At 43.9% G+C, this 23,532-nt stretch overlaps 1 protein-coding gene across 3 annotated transcripts in view; it reads left to right on the top strand.

The window, feature by feature from the left end:
- The window catches only part of LOC8040029 (RAB11-binding protein RELCH homolog), a 29,058-nt gene extending 6,869 nt beyond the window's left edge, over positions 1 to 22,189 (top strand). The window contains exons 5-24 of one of the 3 annotated variants that reach the window (XM_029982889.4): positions 277 to 477; positions 1,029 to 1,117; positions 1,229 to 1,507; positions 4,512 to 4,692; positions 5,006 to 5,209; positions 6,420 to 6,491; positions 7,080 to 7,220; positions 7,337 to 7,501; positions 8,423 to 8,606; positions 13,485 to 13,641; positions 16,023 to 16,183; positions 16,290 to 16,375; positions 16,439 to 16,545; positions 16,745 to 16,927; positions 17,011 to 17,074; positions 17,391 to 17,529; positions 17,611 to 17,727; positions 19,341 to 19,488; positions 20,639 to 20,817; positions 20,892 to 22,189. In XM_029982889.4, coding sequence (XP_029838749.3) covers positions 277 to 477; positions 1,029 to 1,117; positions 1,229 to 1,507; positions 4,512 to 4,692; positions 5,006 to 5,209; positions 6,420 to 6,491; positions 7,080 to 7,220; positions 7,337 to 7,501; positions 8,423 to 8,606; positions 13,485 to 13,641; positions 16,023 to 16,183; positions 16,290 to 16,375; positions 16,439 to 16,545; positions 16,745 to 16,927; positions 17,011 to 17,074; positions 17,391 to 17,529; positions 17,611 to 17,727; positions 19,341 to 19,488; positions 20,639 to 20,768 — 2,808 coding nt within the window. In that variant the 3' untranslated portion in view covers positions 20,769 to 20,817; positions 20,892 to 22,189. Of the gene's footprint in view, positions 1 to 276; positions 478 to 1,028; positions 1,118 to 1,228; positions 1,508 to 4,493; positions 4,693 to 5,005; positions 5,210 to 6,419; positions 6,492 to 7,079; positions 7,221 to 7,336; positions 7,502 to 8,422; positions 8,607 to 13,484; positions 13,642 to 16,022; positions 16,184 to 16,289; positions 16,546 to 16,744; positions 16,928 to 17,010; positions 17,075 to 17,390; positions 17,530 to 17,610; positions 17,728 to 19,340; positions 19,489 to 20,638; positions 20,818 to 20,891 lie in introns of all 3 variants that reach the window. The other 2 variants (XM_029982888.4, XM_040498827.2) reach the window with 2 other exon arrangements.
- The last annotated feature ends 1,343 nt before the right edge of the window (positions 22,190 to 23,532 follow it).

The raw sequence follows: 23,532 nt of genomic DNA, 5'->3' as shown, positions 1-23,532 counted from the left end.
CTGCTTAGCGACACAGTTTGTGAGAACAAAACACATTGATGGTGCATCACTTCCTGGCTCACAATGGGTCACTTTAGTGCTTGTAGAGGAACCACTATTTGAGCTCTTTCTTAGCTTGGTATTCCAGACAGACTCTCAGTTGTGTACAAAAATTGGAAACATGGAACCCCTGATTCTGCCTCTCGTTAGGCACTGTTGTATCTTGGCGTAAGATGCTAAAAGCGGGGCTCTTGCCACCTTGTTGTTGCCCACAATGTTGCCTCGGGTCTGTCATAGGACTTTGAAGACTGGGACGATGTGGGGCTCAATATTCCCAAGCCGCCAGACTTTCTGCAGCTATACCGCAACTACAACAAGCATGCTCGGCAGTGGTGTTCAACAACAGAGTGTGCAGCCCAGACAGAGGCCCTGGATGAACCAAGTCCCTCCGCCAGAGAACAGGAACTCAAGGCAGTTGCATTCGAGAAGGAAGTTCTGGTCAGTTCTTTTTTGTACTAGCTTGGCAACGGTTGCGTGGCATTTGTCTTAGCTGTGTGTACCACTCCATAGGGGAATGAACTGCTAAATTGACACATCTGTTTCTTTGAGGGGGTATGTTTACCTGGCAGTTTCTGCAGTGTGCTAGTACCTGACAGGAATGCCTCAGCTGTGCCCACAGTTCTGCTCTATCCACAGGCCTGTCGAAGGCTGTCTTTTGAAAAGCCTATGAGTGGCACCATTGCTGTTTTTTTATTGCAGTGGCTATTTGTCTAATCTTTTTGGAGCCTTTAGTATTGAAGTGTAGCCTAGTGTGGGCAAGCTCCTTTGTGTATTACATAAATATGCAGTTGGAGTGGAGAGAACTTGCATCCATTTAAAACTGGGTCCGGGAAAACTTTTCTACTTTGGTATACGCAACACTCAGTATTTGATGTAGGGCTTTCTCTATTTAATGGGGGTTTTCTCTATTTAATGGAGGACTCTCAAGGTTTTTTGCAATTAAACTTGGAGTGAGCAGACCTGATGGCCCCATTTGTTTATTGTTCTAGGAAACACAGGTGGAACAGTTGAAACTGCAACTGGAGAAAGCAAATCAAGAGAATGCAGCCTTGACCTCAGAGTTGGACAAGGCACTTAAGTGAGTACAAGTTAATGTGGTCGGCCATTGTCCCTTCAGCATGTATTTTAATTGCTTTAATTAAAAAGCTCAAGGTATTTGGCAAACCACCTGTCTCAATGAAACTCCCAGTTCTCAGGCAGAGCTGTCCTTCAAGCCGGTCTTGCCATTTGAGATCATGGCGGAAACTCTTTCTGAGATGGTGGAACCAAGTGTTCCGGACAGTCCATTGCTGACGGCCTCCAAGAGCCCCCTACGCAAAAGGCTGCCGGAAGAGAGGGGCAACTTGCCGGAAGAGGGTTCTCCCATTGATTCTACGTTCCACAAGGATGATCTCGACGTTGCAGTGTTTGGAGTGGAACAGGTCACCCCTGCCAAGTTGCGAGAATCTCGACCCATCACAACAGCAAGGTGTGTTTCTTTGTATTGCTTGGGAAGGAGGGGGGTTGACTTATTGCTCTTCTGGGATCAGACTTTATATTGAAGATGTTTCACCTGTATAGATTTGTTGTCATTCTTGTGTTAAAATCTATTGCCAGTTTAGGGTGCAGCTAGACTGGCAACCACTTGCATGCATGGGGCTGCAACACTTATTGTGAATCGACACTGCTTATGGACTATCTTTGGTCCCTGTCCGTGGGCAAGACAAAGTGCTTGAGTTAATGACGGAGCTGGGGAAGCTGATAATGCCGGAGGGCATGATAGCTGCTTTGAAAATAAACAGACTTGATTAGTTGGAGGCATTGTTCTTGTTTTCCTCTCCTGTGACCTTTCTGCCTCAGCCTTATCATGGTGATGTTGGCATGCACCTACAGGTGCATCTCTTTTTTTTTGTTTTCTTCTTTTTCTCAATGCATTTGTTTGAATGTATTCGTGTGATTCTAAGTCTTTATTAAGCATGAAACTTATAAATGAGTAATGTAACCATTTCATTCAATCTTTTAGTGCTTGCGTGTTTTGTGGCATATTAACTGGTGTATATTGAGTGATTTTTTTCAAGAATTTTATCTAATGTGCTAAGACTGGCGATGCTTGAATGTGTAGAAAGAAAAATAGCTGCACTGTTGTGATACTTCTATTCAGTGTTGGGAAGTACTTTAAGTACATTGTGCTTAAAGTACTACTTCAAGTAAGTTTAGGAAACTTGTACTTTACTTAAAGTATTTTTTTCTGGTACTTTCCATGGAAAGTACAATTCCCGACTTCAAAGTACATTCCCCAAATGTGGTTTTGTTAAATTTGTACCTTGAAATGATGCTTTGTCAACTCTGAAGAAATACTGGGAGGGATATTCTACTCTCACCAGAAACGTGAGCAGACAATGCATCGCTCCATTTGTTCTGGGGGCGGCTTTCCTATAGCTTTTTAAACTCTTGCTACTTCTCGGTCGGTCAGTGCAAGCGAGGAGGTTTAAAATATTAGGAGAGCAAAATTAATTATAATGTAGCACCTAAGACTGTGATGCGGAAAAAATAAATATTTAAGTCGAAGGAAAAAAAAAAAAAAATGGAGGAGAATGTCACAATGTTTTGAGACATTCTCTTTCGTCTTTTCCTTCTAAAACTGGCTTACACAACAAGTGCGTGTAAAGATGCACCATGCTCTCCTACTTGGACTCGATATTAAGCTGTGCTGGGTACCGAGCCATGTAGGAATTATCGGTAATGAAGGGGCAGATAAGCTAGCCGCCTCTATCAAGGATAACATTAAAATATGCTTTAAACTGCCATATGAAGATTTTAAGCCAGCTTTCAGAAGAGCAATTAATAAGGTATGGCAGTCAGAATGGGATAGGGAAATTGACAATAAACTACACGTCATCAAACCTTGTTTGGAGTGTGGGAGAGTTTCCATCACAAGAATCGTTACCATGAAGTTTTGATGTCCCGATTGAGGATTGGCCACTCGTGCTTGACACATCTGCATTTGCTTTGTGGTGAAGATGCTCCACAGTGTGAGCACTGCGGCAAAGTAGTGACTGTATTACACATCTTGTGGAATTGCAGGCACCTACATGAACAGCGACGGGCATGTTTTCCAGAACTTTTTAGATATCATCTCCCGTTTCACCCTGCCTTCCTTCTCGGTGATCAACCTCTAGTCCCTTTTTGGCGCGTTTTAGAATTTCTTAAAGTAACTGGCTACATACACCGGTTGTAACTTTTATTCATAAAATATATCACTCTCATTGTAGATATTTTAAAATGTTGTAGATTATGTTCAGTGTGTAATCTTAAAATTCATAGACATAGTAATTTTTTATACTCAGAACTCATGTTTATGTGATACACGACTCATATTCATAGTCTTATTAGATCATCAGCTACTATAGCTCTGTTTCTTCAACCCTTGTATCTGCAATAGTTTATGCACTTGACGCATTTTGGCCCTGGTAGCTCTCGTGCCATAAAACTCAAATCAATCAATCAGTCTTTTCCTTCTATTTGAAAGTTCTTTCATATTTTCGCACCCCAATCTCAGGTGTCACATTATGATTAATTATCACCAGCTCTCTTGCACAAGGAGAGGACACTCCTCTGTGAGAGAATTTGTTGTGGAAGCTACGGGGCCGACGTCATGCTTTCTCCTAGTACATGTAACCCCCTTGGGTGCAACAATCCAGTGCAAGGAGTGCCAAATTCAGAAGAGAGACTTCTGAATTTGGCTCCATTCCTGAAAGTAACTACTCTGTGGCCACTTGACTTTATCCAATATTCGCCGCTGTTTTTGAAAATAAGTCATGCACCCTAACACCCCTGGACAATGCATACCAGTTAATGAATAACTGTATAGGGGAATGAAAGGGCATCATCAAAAATTGTGTTAAAATACTTGACTTTACTTTGAAAGTATGTTGCATTTATAGTACTTTACTTCAAGTATGTTGCACCCAGTGTACTTCATACTTAAAGTACATCACGTCTCATTTACTTTGTACTTGAAGAACCTTTTAGATGTACTTTACCCAACACTGCTTCCATTTCCATCATAAGTCGTCCTGTTATACTGATGATCTTGTATGTCAGTGTGGATTTAAGGAGCCCAGATTTTGACATGTGCTGTAAAACTGTATGAACTTCACCGTAAACTTCTTGTGGACACTAAATTAGGAAGTTTGGCTGTGCTCTTTGAATCAGTTGTGTCTGCCTAGGGTATGTTAGAAAAATGACAAAACAAGCAATAAATGGCCAGATATACATCTAGGTAGTAGTTCTACTTTCCCCCACTGCATAGCTTCTCCAACGTTCACAGCTAAGATGCAGGCACTCTCCAGAACTGAAACAATGTTCGCATCACTCCCAACGGGACCACAAGGCCCCAATTTCATCCCCTCTCGCCTAGATCACTTGCTCTGTTTGTTTCCAAATGTTTTGTGGGTTGATTTGACTGGCAACAGGTGTGTGGTGTGGCGCAGGAAAATGTCGCCGGCATTTCTCGAGGCCCTGGTTAGTGTGGGCCACCCCCAGAGCCAGCTGGCAGACATGCGCCTTGCTTGGGACGTGACACATGTGGCTGCCACCGGGGATGAAGTTGTCCTAATGCTGTCCCGCTGCTTGCCTCATATTGTGCCTAATGTACTGCTGGCCAAGCGAGAGGCAAGTAGTCTTGCTTTGTTTGTTAAATTGTTAATTGTACCCTCACAATTTGTTGAACTTCGAGAGATTTTGATTTCCAAGATGCGAGACCGTTCGCTTTGAAGTAGCATTTAGGAAGAGAGTCGTTATACTGCAACACCAACAACATTTTAAAGTAAAGTAGTATTGGCGGTAAGGAAGCCATCTAGTTGCGATCCAAAAGCTTTTGGTAAAACTTGTTTTATTGAGCTTGACATGATGGCAGCTTCTTCCACACTCTTAAATGGCTGGGTATAATCAGGAATTAATCCTTTGTGATTGGGTGCCCTGGTAGGAGCTAGTCCCCTTGCTACTAGCAGCCATCAACTTGCACCCTGATGCACGGGAGAGAGACGCCTTGCTCAACCTGCTCTTCAACCTGACCAAGCGGCCGGACGATGACCAGCGACGGGTGATACTGGCAGGCCTGTTGTCGGTGGCACAGTGTCTGGGCCATGCACGCGTTGAGGCTGAGCTCTTGCCCCAGTGCTGGGAACAGGTGCGTATGCACTACAGGGAGAGAGAAGCAGCAACCTCGCCTGATCTGCACTTCACATTGTGTCAAAGGGATCTGTATTATATTTCTTGTCGAGCATGTGGCATGAGGTCCTCTGTGGGTTTGCTTCGCTTTGTCTCTTTGTTTGAATTCACATGAGTGGCTCAGTGAGTTCCTTCAGAATATACTTTGTATCATTTGAGATTGCTGCTGCTTATTACCTTGATTCCTAGCCCCTTTGTCTCTGGCATACTGCTGAATTGTGCAGTCCAGTCGCTTTGCACATTCTAATAATGGAAGTACAGTGGAATGTGAAACTTTGCATTAATCTCGGAGACCTATAGGATCACTTTCAATAATTCTTGTTATTTTATGCTCTTCGTTTGAACCACTTGTATGCTTTGTTCATCCTTACAGGGCCCCTAAAAAGAAAAAAAAAAAAAAAAAATTTTTTTTAAACAGTTTGGTTGGGACGCGTGTCAAAAAATAAATTTTACGCAAAAAAAAAAAAAAAAATTTTAGAGCAATATTGACGGCAAGAGATTTATTCGAAATTCTGCGTGCAAAGTCCATGACGTTGCGGGTCATTCTGGAATGACCATCTCGTTCGTGAATCCACCTCTCCTCCACGCGGCCGAAATGCCAAGAGAGAAAACCTGTGGAAATGAGGTGACTGCCGACTAAATCTTGTCTTGCGCTGTCAAAATTGCTCTAAAAAGATTTTTTTTTTTCTCGGTAACATTTATTTCTCGATACGCGTGCCCCTACCAGACTGAAAAGAAAAAAAAAAAACCTTCTTTTTCTTTTCAGGGGCCCTTTAAGCTGAGACTAGGGTGGGAGCTAGGTGCCCGCCGGACCAATCAGTTTCCTCCCTCTTATCAGCTGGCTCGGCTCTCCGCGCGTGGGTATGTGCTGGAGCATAATGACGTGTTGAAAGAGAGGACTGGCCCAACGAGGACGTAGCTTCCACAGCAGTTTCAGCTTAGGAGTGGACGGAGCATAGCATGGCAATCAATGGGAACTATTTTTATGAAGGAGGCTGAGGTTATAAAATGGAGTAAGTGTGGGCAACAACGGTTGTGCTTTCATCTTTAATAGTTTCACAAGCATTACGCATAGGCTTGCCTGTTTATGTTCTGAGCTGGCGTGTCAATGTTGGCTATTTTACGTCGAATATTGTATGTCCTTGACCTGGTTTGGAATTGGATTCCAGATAAGTCACAAGTACCCAGAGAGGAGGCTGCTGGTGGCCGAATCCTGTGGCTATTTGGCACCCCAAGTGGCTGTGAGTTTCATTTTGATATAAGCTGCTTGTAATTTGGGAGAATTACATATATAAAGCCAGTCAACTTGTGTTCTGGTGGAAAATTGCACAAACTTTGAGTGACAGTTGTATATGATTAATATTTTTTTACAGCGGAGCTGTTAAGGGCTAGGTTCCCAAGGATCGTGTATGTGTACGTCGACAAAAACCTACCTGGACAGCTACCTCTATCTATAAGCAGTGGCAGCAAGCACACAACCAGTATGGTTTCCGCCGTCGTTCGTAGATGGCGGCAACCTTTCCAGCTATAATAGAAGAATGGATAGTTTGGCGCGTTGGTGGGAATTCATCGTAGGAAACAGCGCGAAAAACAGACTAAGACGAAGAAGAAGCACACAGTGTATTGTGTACAGCTCCGCTGGTCTTCCTTCTTCACGACAGTGGAAAGGCTGAACTTTTTTTTAATATTGCAAAGTATGCACAGTTTGGGCCCCATGCTAATTAAACTGGCCTCGAGCCACAATCAGGGTCTTGGGAGCATGTGACATTGCTGTAAGTGTATGCATTAATAACAATTGATTTGTAAGCTATGATGTGTGACTTTTGCAGTCTGAGATTCGAAGCTCTCTGCTGCTGTCTATGCTGCAGCAGATGCTCAAAGAAGAAAAGGAAGAGCTGGTCCGGCAGGCTGCCGCAAGAAGCCTTGCCGTTCTTCTGGCATATGTCGATGACCCGGACAAGTTTTTGCAGGTGATTGCATTCATTGCCTTTGAGCTTCTTGATTTGGTACTACCCTCATCTTAGAGTAAATGATTCAAGGGAGCCAATTGTTTTTTTCTGGTGGCTGCTGTAACCATGCACTGCAGGCAGTTGACTTGGCGCTGCTCGTGGTGGCTGATGAGCAGCCAGAAATGGCAGAGGTGGCGCAGTCGGTACTGCTTCCGTCTGTGGCATGCTGGGCCCTGGAAAAAGGCCAGCTGGAGACAGCCCTGCTGACCACGCTCATGAAGCTGCTTGAGGATCATGTCCGTGTGAGTGCTTGGTTCCTCTTTGTTTCCCAAAATATAGTCAGTGACGGGTTGCGTTCAGGGGAAGCTCCTCCGACCTCTTTTCACTTTAGCAGAGCAAATGCTGGAGAGGAGGTCTTTTCCTCCCCAGCATTCACTCTGCTAAAATGGAAAGGGGTGGGAAAAGTTTCCTCTGAACTTTTAACATGTCGCTGACTATATATAGTGTGCTGTGGCCTTCAGGCACTCTGACTGCAGCCCCTCATTTACCACCTTGATTTCTTTCCCTCTGTTTTTGGTGCCTTGGTGTCAATTGTGGTGTGTCTGTTTATGTTCACTTTTATATTAGAGAGAGAGAGAGAGAGAGATGGAACTCTCAGAAACTCGCAGAAAGTTGAGTCTCCAGAATGGAAGATTTCTGGATCTTTGAATCCTTCTATACATGGATGGAAGTATACTTCTTAAAAGCAACCTTCAAGTATTAATAATTGGTATTCTTTTTTACTTTACTTGCTTGGAATTCAGAAGTTTCCCATGTTAACATTGCCTCCGCATGCAAGGGAATGTCTTCGGTTCATGAGCAAAAGATGAAAAGTACACAGGAAGCCCCCTTTACAAGGACAGACCTTGATACATGTGGTTATTGTTAGCTGTATGAGGAAATTGTTGCTGTACTCTGAGACACTTTGCAGTGGCAGTTCAGAAAAAAGGAAGCAATTCTCATGTATAGCTTTGACTTAGCAGATGTCTTGGGAAGGTGGTTGCAGTCACTAATTGTTCGCGGAATGAAAGGCCAGCAGAAGGTTGAGACCTGTCAGCCCACCGCTGTGTTGTCTCTTTTGCGCTTATTGTTTTGACCTCCATATGTGTTGGTGGTAATGCGTGACTAAATGAATACCTTAGCTCGAAACCCAGACTCTTTGTGGCCGACTGTATGCCGTGCAGGCTCTGGACATGCGCTCTGCGGACGGAGTGATGTCCCTGAGTCAGGCGGAAGAGCAGCACTCTGTGAACCTGGTGAAGGCTCTTGGAGCTGCTCTTCCTTTCCTCTTGGTTCATGTGCTGGAGTCTGCGCCGTACGTGGCTCGGCTGAACCTCCACGACAGCATATCACCCTGTTCCTTGCCAGGTAAAAGCGCTTTCACTCACCAGATTTTTTTTTTCAGAATGAGAGAGTGTTATTATTGACTTATGCTCCAACAGGACTTGCCCTTAATTTAGTAGCAAAGCAGATACTTTTTTTAAGATGCACAATACATTTTAGGACTAGTTTTCAAATCTAGATCATCACGAAAAGTTGTTACGAGACCAAAATAATACGGCCTGGCGTTTTTGCAAAACTCACTTTGTCTCTCGCCAGAAATTAAGCACCAAACCTCTCACTCCGTAATCCAGTACTCTATTCTCGTGCCAGCAGCAGGGCTTGGCTGTGTGTCGTTACAGCTACTGCGTGCTCGTGTTGCTGCATGCACATGATCACGTAATTACTATAGGTTATGTGATCGCACAATCCTATAGGTAGGGTTCCATGTTTTCGGATAAGTACGAAACACTCCAAAAAACACCCTCCGGTCAAATTCCCCTCAATTCAGATTCGTCCGATAAACTCAAAATTTCAAAATCACAACACTAAAAAAAGTGGTTATCTATGAAGAGGTTTGGTACAGGGTCAGTTAGTGATATTGAGTAGAGGCCATTCCAGTTTCCTTTGAAATCTCGTACCATTGACAAAAGGGCGTATACTGTTGACCTCCTCGGAGGTGTTGTTCAGTAAAACGGGTTATTGAACTTCTGCGCCACGACAAAAGCCCCTGTTCCAGTTTAAGGTTTAGACCCTACAATTTGGGCTTCCTAGAGGGGAGAGGGGTTCTGTTTTATAAGACTGAAAGCTATGAACTCATACATTTCATTAGAGAGGGAGGGGGGCAGCTAAAATCACTTCAGCACTCCACCCCACGCAGCAGGCGGAGTGGTGGAATGGGATGGGAAGGAAATGAATTTCCAAGCGAATATATGTCCAAGAGTTTATTGATTTTAAAGTATTGACGTATGCTGAAGCAACAATTTTTTTTAAAGTTTAGTAAGTTTAGTTGACTTTAATTCAGGACAGCTAGTCTTACCAATGGCGATGGTGCCAGTGCCAAATCTAATTGGAGAAATATTATTTGATACAAGCGATTTCTTATGCACTTAGTTCACTCTTATGTTTGGATATTTTTTTTTTTGTTTTGAAGTTTGAACAATTGGAAACGCAGCAATATTAAACTCCACATTTCCAAAAATTGGAAGTCTAACAAAAATAAATTCTGGAAAACTCGGAATGCATGGAAAATTATTCTTGGAAAAGCATGCTCCAAATTTCACCAAGAATAAACTGCGAAAAAAAGGAATCCTACATATAGGTTACATGATCGCACATACTATAGTTAAGTGATGTCATTTCACGAGATGTCTTGTAGCATCATATCATATGGTAACCTGACTCATTGTGACACCAACCACGTGACCATGTGACTCAGCCACTAAAACAGAAGCATTATTTTAATCTGACATTAACTGTAACCGGAACCAATCAAAATTCACCAGTAACTAACTAATATATTAAAGGGCAACTCCACTCAATTCTGAAATTTTGGAGATAATGAGTGATTTCACATTAAAAAGCATTAAAGGGGTCATGAAACGATTTTTCTACTTCTTCCTCCTTAGCTTTAATTCTCAACTCAAACGCGAATTGTGAAATCACGTCGTGACATTCTTCGGCACCGGTGCCATGACTCCTAGCTTCAACCGTGCTTTTTATGCACACCATAGAACTTGTCATTTGCCAGTGACGATAAGTTCCATCAGGGCACTGATTTGTCACAATTGCGAATCCGAATATTCGTCGACGGATTGATTGTTAACGAGCGCATACGTCCGAGTGACGTATTTCTTGTGTCCATGCGTGAGCTGGGCTCGGCTGACATCAGGTTGTCACCGCTGACGCGCTTTGGGAACCGCGGATGTATCATAGTGAAAAGGCGGAAAGCTTTCGAAGGAAAGAAGGCACAAAATAGTCCGCTACGTTTTCAAATTTTCGTACCGAAAAGCTGGCTTTTGACTTTCTACCCTCTTCCTTTTGGCCAACTAAACGATATGCGATTAGTAAAGTCCCAATTTAAAATCATTTATCTCAGCCCAAAATTCGTTTCATGGCCCCTTTAATAAAAGACACTGTCATTCGCTTCGTGAAAAATGGGATATATTTTGTTAAATCTTACTTTAAACATGAGCAGAAATCGAAACCGAAACTTCGGCTTCGTCGGACAACATTGGCCTTGGGGCCGTCCAAAACATGGCTACCACATGGTACGAGATGTGACGTGATCCTCCACGCAACGACGGGCAGGTTTGGAGCAGGCCACAGTTGGGGTGGGCATGTAGCAGGCGCAAGTGTCTTCTGCACAGTATTCTTCACCACATTTTGGTGTCTATTATATCCGACGACGTCTGCGCGACTGCGGCATCAGTCTGCACACATAGTGTGAACGAAACTCCGAGAGACAATAATCACAAACAGTGAGACGACGAAGGCGCTTGTGACACGGTATATGTCGGTAACGGTGGGACGGCCAGACGGCTCCCAAGAAGCGCACTGCGCAGGCACGTTACGCCCATCACGTGGACACTGCTTAGCGCCAAGAAGAATCGTCGCCGACGTCACCCGTTATGCTTGTCCGGACAAGTAAAACACAAACAAAAGGGTGCAATGTTGATGACGTTTAACTCAAATATTAGCTACGCTAACGCTGTGGCCTTGACTGTGCTGTTGATTGTGCCTCAATTTGCCTGCTAGAGTCAGCCGATTTCAGCAAATTGGCAAAGTTTGCCAGACCGTTTAAGAAATATTTAGACAGAACTAGGTCATAATATTTGACGTTTGGTCTTCCTAGGTGATGCTGAAGAGGACTGCATTGATTTGTCAAAAACAAAAATGAAGCGTAGTTGCCCTTTAAATTAATTCTGCACAGTTTTCACAAATAATGGTGAAACCTTGTGGTGGGATTTTCAATGCCATGGGCACTTGTAGAGTGCTCATGGCATCGGTGAGTGATGCTTCCTGTAATAAATTGAAGTAAAGGGTGAATCGTAACTGCCAGATTAATTCGGAATTCCGTTTTGGTGGCAATTGGCACAATATGCCCTATTTTTTTCATTCACTTGCATGCAAGAGCAAAAAGGTTTGTGTAACATGTTATCTGAATGTTCCATATAGTACAAGCTTCTTCAGAGCATGAACTTGGCAAGTTTTAATGCTGAGACGTTAGGCCAACTTCGTCCTCCCCATCTGCCAACATTCTTGACGTGAAGCATGAAGAATAGAGACAAATTACTAACCTTCTTACGGGTCTAGCGGACAGCAAACTCTGGCATTCAGTGTCACTGTTACAAAAAATAACTGCCTTAGAATAAAGTGGAAATAAATAAAAATGATGGGAAGTTTCAAAATGTTGTTGTTATGCATTAGGTCACTAAATAAGCTTTTTTTTTTTTTTTTACATTCTTGAAGAACGTTGCCTGTATGCTATTATGCGACATCCTTCGCAAGTGTAACCGGTTAAAGGGTATAACACTCGGGCTAGTTGATGTGGCTGAGGTAACTCGAAGGTAAAGAGCACCAAGACGCAGTAAACAAGTAGAAGAAACAAACGGGGCTCAATCTGTTCAGTTCTACTTGTTTGTTGTCTCTTGGTGCTGCTGTCTTTTCCAGTTGAACCGGAGAGGGGAGCTAATCGGACCCGGCGTGCGGCACCTAGGGTAACCTGGCAAACACCAGAAGATATACGGGCCTGCCCACCAGGGCTTCAATCATATGCAGTTCAAATTGTGGTCTCACAGTTTACTTTATGCACAAGTAGACGCTGTTGACACCGTTCATATATGAGACAAATGGAGAGCTGGCAGAACAAAAAAAATATCTAATGCCTAGTCGGAGTGATGGAGGTCAGTAGGTTCGTGTCGGCAATTTTAGTGCCACTGCCGAGCAATTTTGGAGGTGAGGAATGGTTTTGGCACGCCGTTGGTGCTGATTGAACACCAAAGTGGAAGTTTGGCTTTATCACCGATTGCTCACTTTTTCATGGTATGTAACATTTTATGCACCAAAATATTTAGGTGAAGCTACATCTTGCACTAACAATATCAAAGTAAAGAATGAAAACACCCCTAAAACATTTTTTTACAATAGACAATGCACCACTGAGGGGAGGTTATTTTTTTTTGCTGTGGAAGATGGTATTTTAGAGTTGCACATCAAGTGCACCAGGTTCTTCTGTAAGACAAACAAAAAAAGAAACAAAAAAACATTCTGGGTAAATGTGAGTGTGAGAGCCTTAGAGTTAAAATTAGTATACAAGCCTCTTGACCAATCAGCAGTTGCAAACACATTTTTGACTTGTTGTAACTGTGAGTTGCCTCAATTCATTTCGCCTTGCTGACTCATTGTTCGATATCAGGGCTATTTGATATCATTTATTAGGAAACGGATATCTAGCTTCGTATAAAGCAAATCGTTGAGAGGAAACCTGGTTTAAAGAAACTTGTTATTTTGGTTTGAGTCCCTGGCTGTGACTGTACTTAAAGCAGCTGTAATGGCCTGTCTTTGGTCAGTTGGAAAAGTTTGAATCTACCTTGATACTTCGCACAAAGCTGATTAATGCAGAATGCGGGGTGTATTTATGTTGTCATGTCTCACAGATTATTCAAAAAGCCAAATGGGCCAAATAGTTGAAACAGATGTAAACAGGTCACCACAAAGACGCGACATATTCTCCATCAGTCGGCTTTATGCGAAGTGTTGTGTATTAATGCGCCCCCTTAAATATGTATACGTACTGGCTTAGAGGCTGAAATCAGTCAGAATTTGTAATATCTGTACTATTTATAAATTGATTAAGGGAAACGAAGATGTAAATAGGTGTGGTGTGAGGAGCTTGTCTTTTCTTCTTCCTTTTCGTGTTTGCAGCCGACCGTCTACGGCCGTCCGAGAATCCTTTGCTCGAACCCGCAACGATAGTTGGAGACGACTCCCGAACTGCTCTTCTGGTGACTGCCTTTGACGAACACATAGGCCAGGAGTGGTTCAAGACCTGGCCTGCCTTTGACTGGCTGCTGAGCAAATTGTGAGTGACACCCCTCGTGAATCAATGTTTTTAATAGACTCGTTGCGAGATTATTTAGAGATTACGCCAAATCACAGACTGCTTTGTTTTGTTGTGCTGTTGATTCACTAGAGGAAGCATGAAACAGTTTTCATACTTTAGTGAACTATTGGTGAGGAGAATGATCTATTTTGTTAAGCTTGTTGTCTGCAGAGTTTAGCCAACACAAAGCCTGTGGACTCTATTCTTTGCGTCGTCTTCCTTATCGAGCGCGGAAAAAAAATTGGCCACTAGCGCTCCGTTTGGCTGGGACTTGGGTTCAACAAGCGCTTTACTGATAAGCCCCAGCTGAATGCTGACAGAGCGTTTGGCTAGGTCAGAAAAGTGCTGCGTCAGAAACACCGACAAATAATTAATGCTGCTGTTGTCCCTGTGGGTTTAGTAGTCAGCTTGTTCGTTAGGGGTGCAACATTTGGATCTCCTCCTTAGTACTTCCTTTCCGCTGATTGGGAGTTGGAGCTACGAGCTCCCCACCCCAGTAAAATGCCTCTGTGCGGCAAGCAAGTCGACCAAAATGCATTCCTTCCCGCATGAGAGGTGAGGCACAAAAATGCCTGGATTCTCTCTGCTCATGGGAAAAAAGCCCCAAGATGAGGCGGTGACCACTTATGCGATGAAGCTATGCCCAGGAGATGCTACTCTTTTCGGTAGGAAGTGAAGAACGTCTTGGCTGCAAGTTCTTAGTTCATTGTAGCGCATCTGGTAGAGTCAATCGTCTTTATAATGTACCCTTCCACTACAGAAATGCCCGTTTAATGAAATAAAATAAACTCCCAGCCAATTTCCTCAGTATTCAATGTGTTTTTCTGACTACTACAACAAATTCCAGTTCAAGAAATATTTCTGTTGAAAGGTGTGCTCCGGCGATATTTTTAGCTACCCCAATTAACTATATTTTCGGAATTGCTGGCCTTTACCCTTTCCGGTACGCTATTTTGTATCACGAAATTCAGAGTAGTTATGACGAAATCGGCAATTGAATATAATGCCAAAACCGACATTCAAATAACCTGCGCTTTTCAGTGCCGTGACGTCGGGGGAAGGCAGGCTTGCAAGTTGAGCGGGCCGTTTAAAAAATGAGCTATGCTGAGCATTTGTTTTGTGCTGCTGTTTGTGTGCTGGAGGGAGCTTCCAAAGCATCCGTCTGGCACGATGAAACTGCTTGTAATCAGTTGGGAACAAAGTCTACAGTTGAAGGAGTGAACCCCTGCCTTCCGCTGACGTCACTTTTTCATTGTTGCCAGTAGGGACTTTCACTTTCAAGAACACTGTGAGGATCAAAATTGCAAATTCAATAACTTAGCAGGAAAAAAAAAATATTTTGACACAATATTTGGGTTACTATTTCAGTGAAAAGGCTACAGACAAAAGCGGAATTATCTCTTGGTTGTGGATAATTGGGCTTGCTGGAGAGAAAATGGAAGACACATTATACAATAGGGCTGTAGGGTCTGAGGACTAGCAAGTGGAGAAAAGGGAATAACCCCCTGTCGAACAATAGCGTTGGTGCACTGGATGTATAAACAGAAAGTTGAGATGTCACAACGACCCTACCGGTCATGAGGGGGTTACCTGGTTCCCATCTGCCAGCTTTCTCCTGCATAAATTCGTTCCTTCACTGCATGAGTTGTAAATTTCCACAAAGATGCAACTATATGTATGTAGTGGAAGTAAACTTCAGCATGTTCAGTTACCTTGGTGGGAGATAAAAATAACTCCATACTTTGAGCGAAGCAAAAGTAAAAAGACTAGCAATCTGGTTAAAGTTAGACATAGAACTCAAGACAGGTCAAAGCTGGTGACACAACCGACACATGTCTGTTTTTGTGTCCCCTTTTACAGCAGAGCTGTTAAGGGCTAGTTTCCCCAGGATCGTGTCCGTCTGCACAGAAATGTTGACACAACACTCGGGTTGCCGCCATCGCTCATAGGTGGTAATAGCTGTCCAGAGTTTTGTGTTTGCTGGTTGTCGCCTTGCCGCCGTTGCCCATAGATCGTGGCAACCTTTCCAGCCTTTCCACTCTGGCTTGCCGACTTGCAGACGGCCATTACTTCATTCCCACCACAGTACAGCTTCGCTGGTCTTCCTCCTTCACCAGAGTGCAAAGGCTGAAAGTTTTTCTGTCCTCCTTCTTGGGATGTCTCTCATACCTTATTTTATAGACTCGGTGCAGGAAAGCGAAGCCGAGCAGTGTTTTCTTAGTCTCGGGATTTTCTATCAAACGTGAATTCATTGGCAGCCCAAAGTTTTCCGAGGAACGAGTTTTGCAGAGCACCCTGCATTTTTATAAGATACCGAAGGGGAATTGGGACTCGCAGCAACTTGTTTTCTTGTCTTGCAGCATTCCCTTCCTGACAAACATTGCAACGAGCACCAAGCCTCATAGCCGCTCTACTGTTCGTGCATTGTCCGAGCTAGTGAGGAATTTTTGCCAGCTCTTTGGTTGCACCTTTACTCACTCAAAAGTCAAGCCTGCCTTCTCCGCCCTGCTTCCACTGACCGGTGCTGTCCCTTTTGCATTTCCATGCTGCAGTTTACATGAATAACTGCAAGCTGCGAGTGTTCGGCTCGTACTAGGCTGACAGTTTTTGACCGGTTCCTTGTGCAGATGCCTCCAGCGTCGCATCCAGGGAGGCACTGACGAATGCCACAGCGCCCATTTATGCGTGCGGTGTGCTCACAGCTTTTTGTTCTGTAAGTGTGACATCAGCCCAGTGTTGTAGCAGCTGGGAAATTGACTGTGGCACAATGTTGCAGGAAACTGACCGTAGGGAATTGGTGGGATTCCTGAAGAGCCTCCTGTTTGTTGTGTCCCTCTGTGATGTCTCCTTGGCCAGCATACAGAGCACCCTCTTAGAACTTGGGTAGGAAACAAATGGGCTTGCTTGGTCTTGTGAACATTTGTCCAGGGTTTCTTTGTCTGCGTCATTACGTGCTTTGTCGTTGTGTGTCTTTGGTTCTGCGAATTGATGTTTGCTCTCTTGAAAGCAAGACTTGTGCAATGCCGAATTGCTAACCTTCAACGTAGAAGTTCTTTTTTGCTGCGACTGCCTGGCTTTTCAGTTGCGACAGGAACCACCAGGAGACGCTGCTGGCAGCACTCTGGGAGGGTGTTGTTCACGCATCACCGCTGGTGCGTGCCAATGCCGCTCGCCTCTTCGAGCTGCTCGTTGCAACAGTGCCGGACACACTTCTCAAGAACCGGGTTGCCCCTGCACTTGTCACTCTTGCAAGCGACCCAGAAATGTGGGTTTTGTGCTGTTCTGTGGCTGCTGCCATTCTTGAATGTTTTGCAACAATTTATACTTCTTTCTTTTCTTTCTGTTCAGTTCGGTGAGAGTGGGAACTGTGAGGCCATTTGGAACCATTCTGGCATTGAGTACCCAGAAAGAGGCAAGTCTAGTGTAAATCTCTGGACTGAACAAAAGTGAACACTTTAGCAGAGCAGCAAGAAAACATGGGTGCCCCCAGGAAAAGTGTAAATAGTAAAGAGCATTTCAGGGGTATTGTCTTTTTCAGACAATACCCCTGGCCTTTGTACTAGGTTTGTTACATAAATCTGTCCCCTACCCAGAGGGGAACATGTAGATAAAAAAATTGTTTCATTTTCCTTTAAGCTCCTTTTATTGATACTTGCCTCGATTAGGCATGGTTTTGTATATTTGAGTGTTACATTATTTTCTTATTTCAAAAATTGTTTTACTTCCAGCTTTTAGACAAAGCATTCCTCCAGCTGCAAACATTCCTTGAAGATCCCCAGCATAGGGATAACCATTGTATGCAAGTTGAATTCATTCAAATGTTTGCATCGCTCGGTCCCAACACGGAGCCTAGGTTTAGGGACGAATGTGAGTGCTCCTAAGCCATGTTTCCTCTGCATGTGGATGATATCTGGTGCCATGAGTGTGATGCCATGCTGCTGTGTGCAGTCATCCTTCCCCATCTGGCAGTGCTGGCGATAAGGAACAACCAAAATGCCAGCGACTCCTTGAGAGCAGAAGTGGCAGAACTTCTCCTTGAAGCCTACACTGCACTTTCCTGCACTTGTATCCTTTGTCAGGATATTATTGCTTGGAGCAAAGATGGATGTTACATCCGATTTATTCTCAAGGCAGAAGTTTAAGTACTACTACATTTTGGTGAGGCTTAAACTCGTCGTAAATTACGCCCTTTTTGCCTCGCATAAACTTCCAAGAGCTGTGCGGACATGCTAAAAAAAAAGTATTTGAGAATAGTGCTATGACTAAGTTACATGTGCTGGAAGGCTAAACTTTAGGTACTGGGATACATTTTTCTTTGATGTAGCAGAACGTTTAAAAAATACTTCTGCAAAATCAAAAGTATCCTAAAATACATACTAAAATCCGTATGCTGAAATACTTTTTCCTCTCGAATGAAGTTATGTTCAACAAAGATTATTATTAATGCAATATAGTGTACACTACAACCTATGAGGTGTGGCTTTTAAAATACCAGACTTCAGTTGTATAGATCTTTTAATCTTGATAGTTATACGACTGGCTAATGGAGGGCGCTAATGCACTTGCTGCCATTGCGTGGCTACAATATAATTGGTTGAAATATCAACATGCTCTTGGCTGTGTTGGTTATGTTGTTTTCGCTTAATTTTGTGATGCAAATGTGTTCTTATAGCATACAGTGGAAATGAGCTACTTTGAGAACCTCCAAGTGGTTTCGAACCTAAATTGTGGTACTTCTTTACAAACACCTTATGATGCATCTGATCTTCGTAGATCAGCCAGGTTTGGCGACGAAACCACTGAACTGATGCAGGAAAGGGATTAGCATCATCTAGAGCCGTACCTGCTGACCCGTACCTGCCGACACTAGTTTCAAGATAAATAAACTAATGAAGAGGCTAATGCTTCGATGCATTAGTCTCTTTCTTAAAATTGTTACAAGTAAATTTTCATGGTTTATTCTGGTGTTAGCTGGGCAAAACCTGCATCAGTGTACTTCACACATTCCTTGTTTTGTGGCACACAAGCAAGTATGCAGCTTTAGAAGAAACTTTCCTTGAGTGGATGCTTGTCCAATTAAAGCTATATGCAGAGTTCTGCTTTTGCACTCATGCTTTGGTGCAGAACAGCGCTCTGGAGCCCTAAGAAACCCCTTGAGATCTGCTTTGAGTGACACCGGGGGAATATTATCATACTAAGAGTTCAGAAGGTTACAGACTTTGCATGCAATAACGCACACACTAGGATGAGTTCTGTATGTCTAAATTGGTTATAACAGACCTTGATAGTTGCCCAGATTTCAGTTTGTTGTAAAATGTGTATGCTGTATGCAGCTGGGAAGCCTAACCAAACTTCAGAAAGCACTATGTTATATCCAAATGTCTGTAGTAACGAGTTTATACTGAATCTTCATCTTTCGTCGCGAAGCAGATGGGAACGACACCAGCTACACTCAGTTTTAGCGTAACTTGGTATATGGTGAAAGATACAGCACCAGTGAGCCAATAATGGTGTTAAAGTGAGGCATGGTGGCAGTGCTCTCGGTCGGAAGGGTGTCTGGCGCCTCACTCCGATCGGCTCACTGAGCCACAATTTTGCCGTTTACCAAGATAGACTGTGTTGGAGTGTGGGCAGATCTTTGTGGCTGACAGAAACGAGTCCCTGATGTGTGCATCCAGACATTCCAGAGCAAGTGATTTCAGAAGCCTTTCTACCGGGACTCCGTTGCCTGCTGGAAGATGCCCGACAGGTGGCGCCGTGTCACGAGGCCGCTGTGGCGGCCATGATCGGCAACTTTGAAGCCAAGCTGGATTGCAGCAGAGACAGGTAGGTACATGCGCTGGACATGGGCTTCATAGTGTGGTTCATCGCACATATAGTAGATGCGGGAGTACTGGATACTTCCTGCATTCTATGCTAGTTTACAGCCACTCGCTGATGAAGGCTGTGGTATCATGGGGCAAGCATGTCATGCGCCTGTCGCCTTTTCTCTCGCCTCGCTTGTGGCACCCCTGGTACAGTCGGTTGTTTGACTGCTGGGTCAATTTATGGCATTGAATTGTATGTTTGGATTATAATTTTGTCAGTATTGTCTGGAGTAGCTCTGCCATATGTTACAATCATGGACTTGTACTTTGAAAATCACTTTCGTCCATCTAGCAAAGATTTTCAACTTGCCTCGATTCTTCGCATAAACTCGAGAGACAAAGAATGCATTGTGCGTGTCTTAGCCTCCGACTTTTTTTGCCCCTTCCTAAATGTGACCGAATTTTTAGAAGTTTTAGACCTCTTTTGTGTATTACCATTACCTTCCGAATTTTTGGGGCTTTTAGAATTGTCGGAGACAGCACACTCTGCATCTCTCAGCATTATGCAAAGAATCAAGGTAAGTTGCACATTTTTCCCATTAAACCACAATTTGAATCACTGTACTTTTTTTCATTGGTAAACAAGAAATTATGGCTCGGTTTACTGGTCTCCTGGTGCTCACGATAGGCTTTTGGGCCAGCTTCTATAAGCCTTTCTTGCGTCATGCGGAGTCGTGATTTCACATGTGCTCTTGTGGCATCTTGTAAAGTCATACGACATGACCACTTAACTCTGGTGTATCATGCGGCTACTATGTAGTGGTAACATAATTATAGCTTGCATGGTCGTGTGACATCATGTCACCTCTCCCGACATTGGGACACCAAGACTACATAGCAACTGTAGCGACACTCAGCCACTTGGCTGGCGCAGAAGTAGAGCAGTAGAATACAAAGCAAAAGCTCTGGGGTTTGATCCCTAGTGAGGTATGTATCTCTGCGATACTTTCTCATAGCATTCCAGATGGCCAACCAACCCATAAACACATTTTGTGCTAAAAGTGGGGTCATGTCGAAAAGTGACAATAATATGGCACTTTTCCCAGAGGAACCCATAATGGTGTGGCTGTAGTTGATACTATTTTCTTTGGAATTGCCCATCCTCACAGGACATCATCGCTGACATCGCCCATAGCAAGCATGGAAGAGATGAAACGAAAGATGACCAAGATTTTTACCACGCCTCCTGCCAATGCTCGTGCCAACTTGCCAAATATCTTCCAGTTGCGTAAGAAATGAACTGGTGAACTTCAAAAACCGACAGGACAGCACAAGACAAAATCTCGTGGTAGGCATTCCTTCCTTTTGCCCACTTTATCGTGCGACATACTTGTGGCTAACCCAGCCTAATTTATCCCACAGTTCCAACCAGGCAGTCTGCAGCAAAGAGGCATCAACACTAACATCTGTCCACCTCTAGTCCTCACCACAAGAATGACTTGAAAGAGGAGTGTATTTTAAAAGCTTACAGCACGCGAAACTAACATTTTTTTTTAGACTGCTGCAGCTTTGACACAAGCCCCTTGCCCAAGGTTGTGAGACAAAGCCCATAATGGAAAGCTTACCAGCATTCTGCCTGCAGCTTTATAGATAGCTATCTCGAAAACAGAAATTATGTAAATATAGATAGGTTGTATTTTTGGATGTTCTTTATACAAGCACAAACTATGCGAGATGTAATAAAGCCAGTCTGCTGGTGCTGTTTCAGGGAGCAAGCATTGATGGATTACATTGTTAATAATGAAGGCAGCACAGAACGGGATGGGGAGCCTCCATATCAGAGCAAACACAATGCGGGAAAAAAAATTTATGCACTTCGCCTCCGTTGTTTTTTTTTTATAATGAATGTGTAGATTGCAAAGGGAAAGATTTCCAAGGCTGGTACTTGGAGGTGCACTCTCGATTTTATCAACATTGTTAGGCTTTTTCTAACACCACAACAAGTTTCTTCTGAAGTGTACATTTTATTTGTGAAACTAACGAGTCACTTCATTACAAGTGTTAAACATAGCATCATATGAACTCTGCTTCAAGATTACCACGGTGCATAGCAGTGGTGCTACATCACGAGGTACGACGCTCTGCGAGTAATATCTACGTCATTCCTCGCACTAATGAAAGAAGGCCAACAGTTTTGATTGCAGCGAACACAAAAGCAGTTTTTGTCAAGAGTGTATTGCAATACAAAATGTAATTTTCAGTGCATTAAGTAAAGATCCCTTAAGTAGTGTTTTAACTCCTATTTAAAAAAAAATACTTAGGTCAGCTTGTAAAACACCACCACTTGGCACCCTCAACATCTAAAGCCACGGGACCTATATTTAATGCATTCATCAAAATAGACTGTCAAACCAAAGTGCAATAGAGAAAGCTTCATTCAAGTTGCAAAAGGAGAATGTATGACTGTGGGCAGGCACATATCCATGAGAGGGAGGGAGGGAGGAGGCCACCAAGCCCGGCCCCCTCTAAATCGTGGCTACGTGCCTGACTGTGGGACTGGTTGAGGGGTTGCATGTAGATCCCTACTATGCTGGATACACAAGCTATGTTTGGGGCAAAAAAAAGTTGGGGAGCTTGTTTCCCTCAGAGCACAAACAAAATGGCTGTAAAATGATAAACCAAAATGTTTGTCTCTAATAAAAAAAATTGGGTAATGTGTATGATGCTGGCCATGTTTATACATATTACATATGTATTGAATGTAACCTGTGAAACAGCACAAAAGTAAACAACTTTTTAGAAAATGCATCTCTTTAGCACTGCTGAGGCAATTGTATGTAACTGTATGTTGCTTGCTCGTTTGCAATGCTTGGCAAAGGACTACACGGGCAAACATCAAGCTCCATCTCGGGCTATGAGAAACAATCAGCCGAAGCCACTGACAAGACCATTTTCGTGCAGCATGCATGAAGAACACTGCTTCGAGCCATGAAGGCGGCCTTTAATATTCGCAAGCCGAAAAAGGTTGGCTTACACAGGCTTAATTTCCTTATGCTGCGTTATGAAAGGTTACGTCGAGACATCTGTGCTTCGTATGAAGCATGGCGACCGGTGTAAGGAGTACACTTGCACGTGACATTCGAGGCACTGATTTTCCGGTGTCTTATACATTGGCTGCGCACTTTCCGATTTGAACTAAAAGACGGCAATAAACATCTGCCCTTGACAAATACAAAAACACTAGTGGTTCATTATTTTCGGCTCGATTAAAACCTCGGAACACCACTCGTTGAATGTTTTCGCCTTAAGCGCGATCCAAACCAACGCTTCTTTTTGCGCCTGTAGGTCGTGCGGCTGCGGATGTGACGCATTTCCTGACGTTTTTGCTGTTTCCGGGCGCGCTTTCCGAGTCAGAACCGTGCGCTTTGGTTTGGACGGGCCAGCTTCGGGCGAACGCGCACGCGCGCAACAGACTGGCCGGTTAGGCCAGTCTGTCACAGCCAGAAGGCGGCGAGAGAGAGAGAGAGAGATTGCTTATGTTGGAAGAGAATAAAAGTGGGGGGAGGAGAGGGCCAATTGTGGATGCGCACCGGGCGCTTTTGTCACTTGCTCTGAGAAGGCGGCGAAGAAACGCGGAGCCGGAACTAGCTTGCCCTCCACCGATTGGCCGGGACACAGGAGCACCCTACTACGTCACCACGCGTTTTTGTGCGCGCCCGGAAGGAGCGCTACGTCACGAAAATACGTCGCATCCGCAGCCGCACGACCTACAGGCGCAAAAAGAAGCGTTGGTTTGGATCGCGCTTTAGCGATGGCTCTTTTCTTCGAAACTCCTCCCCCGTAATGGTTCGTCAAACATTCTCGTAGATCCTGCTTCCTTCCAAGGTCTATTCAGCAGCTGCTTGCTATGGTTCTAAGGAAACACTGCCAACATCAGTGTGGTCCAGGGCCACTGACCTTGGAGAATGTGCCTCTTTGCCTAGGAACAGAGGTGCATTCATTGTTATGGGTTCAGTTTTGAAGGGCTTCTAGTTTGGTTTGATGTCGCCCAGTCTTCAGTTTG

This window comes from Ixodes scapularis, unplaced genomic scaffold, assembly GCF_016920785.2.
Source record: "Ixodes scapularis isolate PalLabHiFi unplaced genomic scaffold, ASM1692078v2 PGA_scaffold9__187_contigs__length_104089568, whole genome shotgun sequence".
Classification (NCBI taxonomy): Eukaryota; Metazoa; Arthropoda; class Arachnida; order Ixodida; family Ixodidae; genus Ixodes; species Ixodes scapularis.
This window is presented reverse-complemented; position numbering and strand designations above follow the sequence as displayed.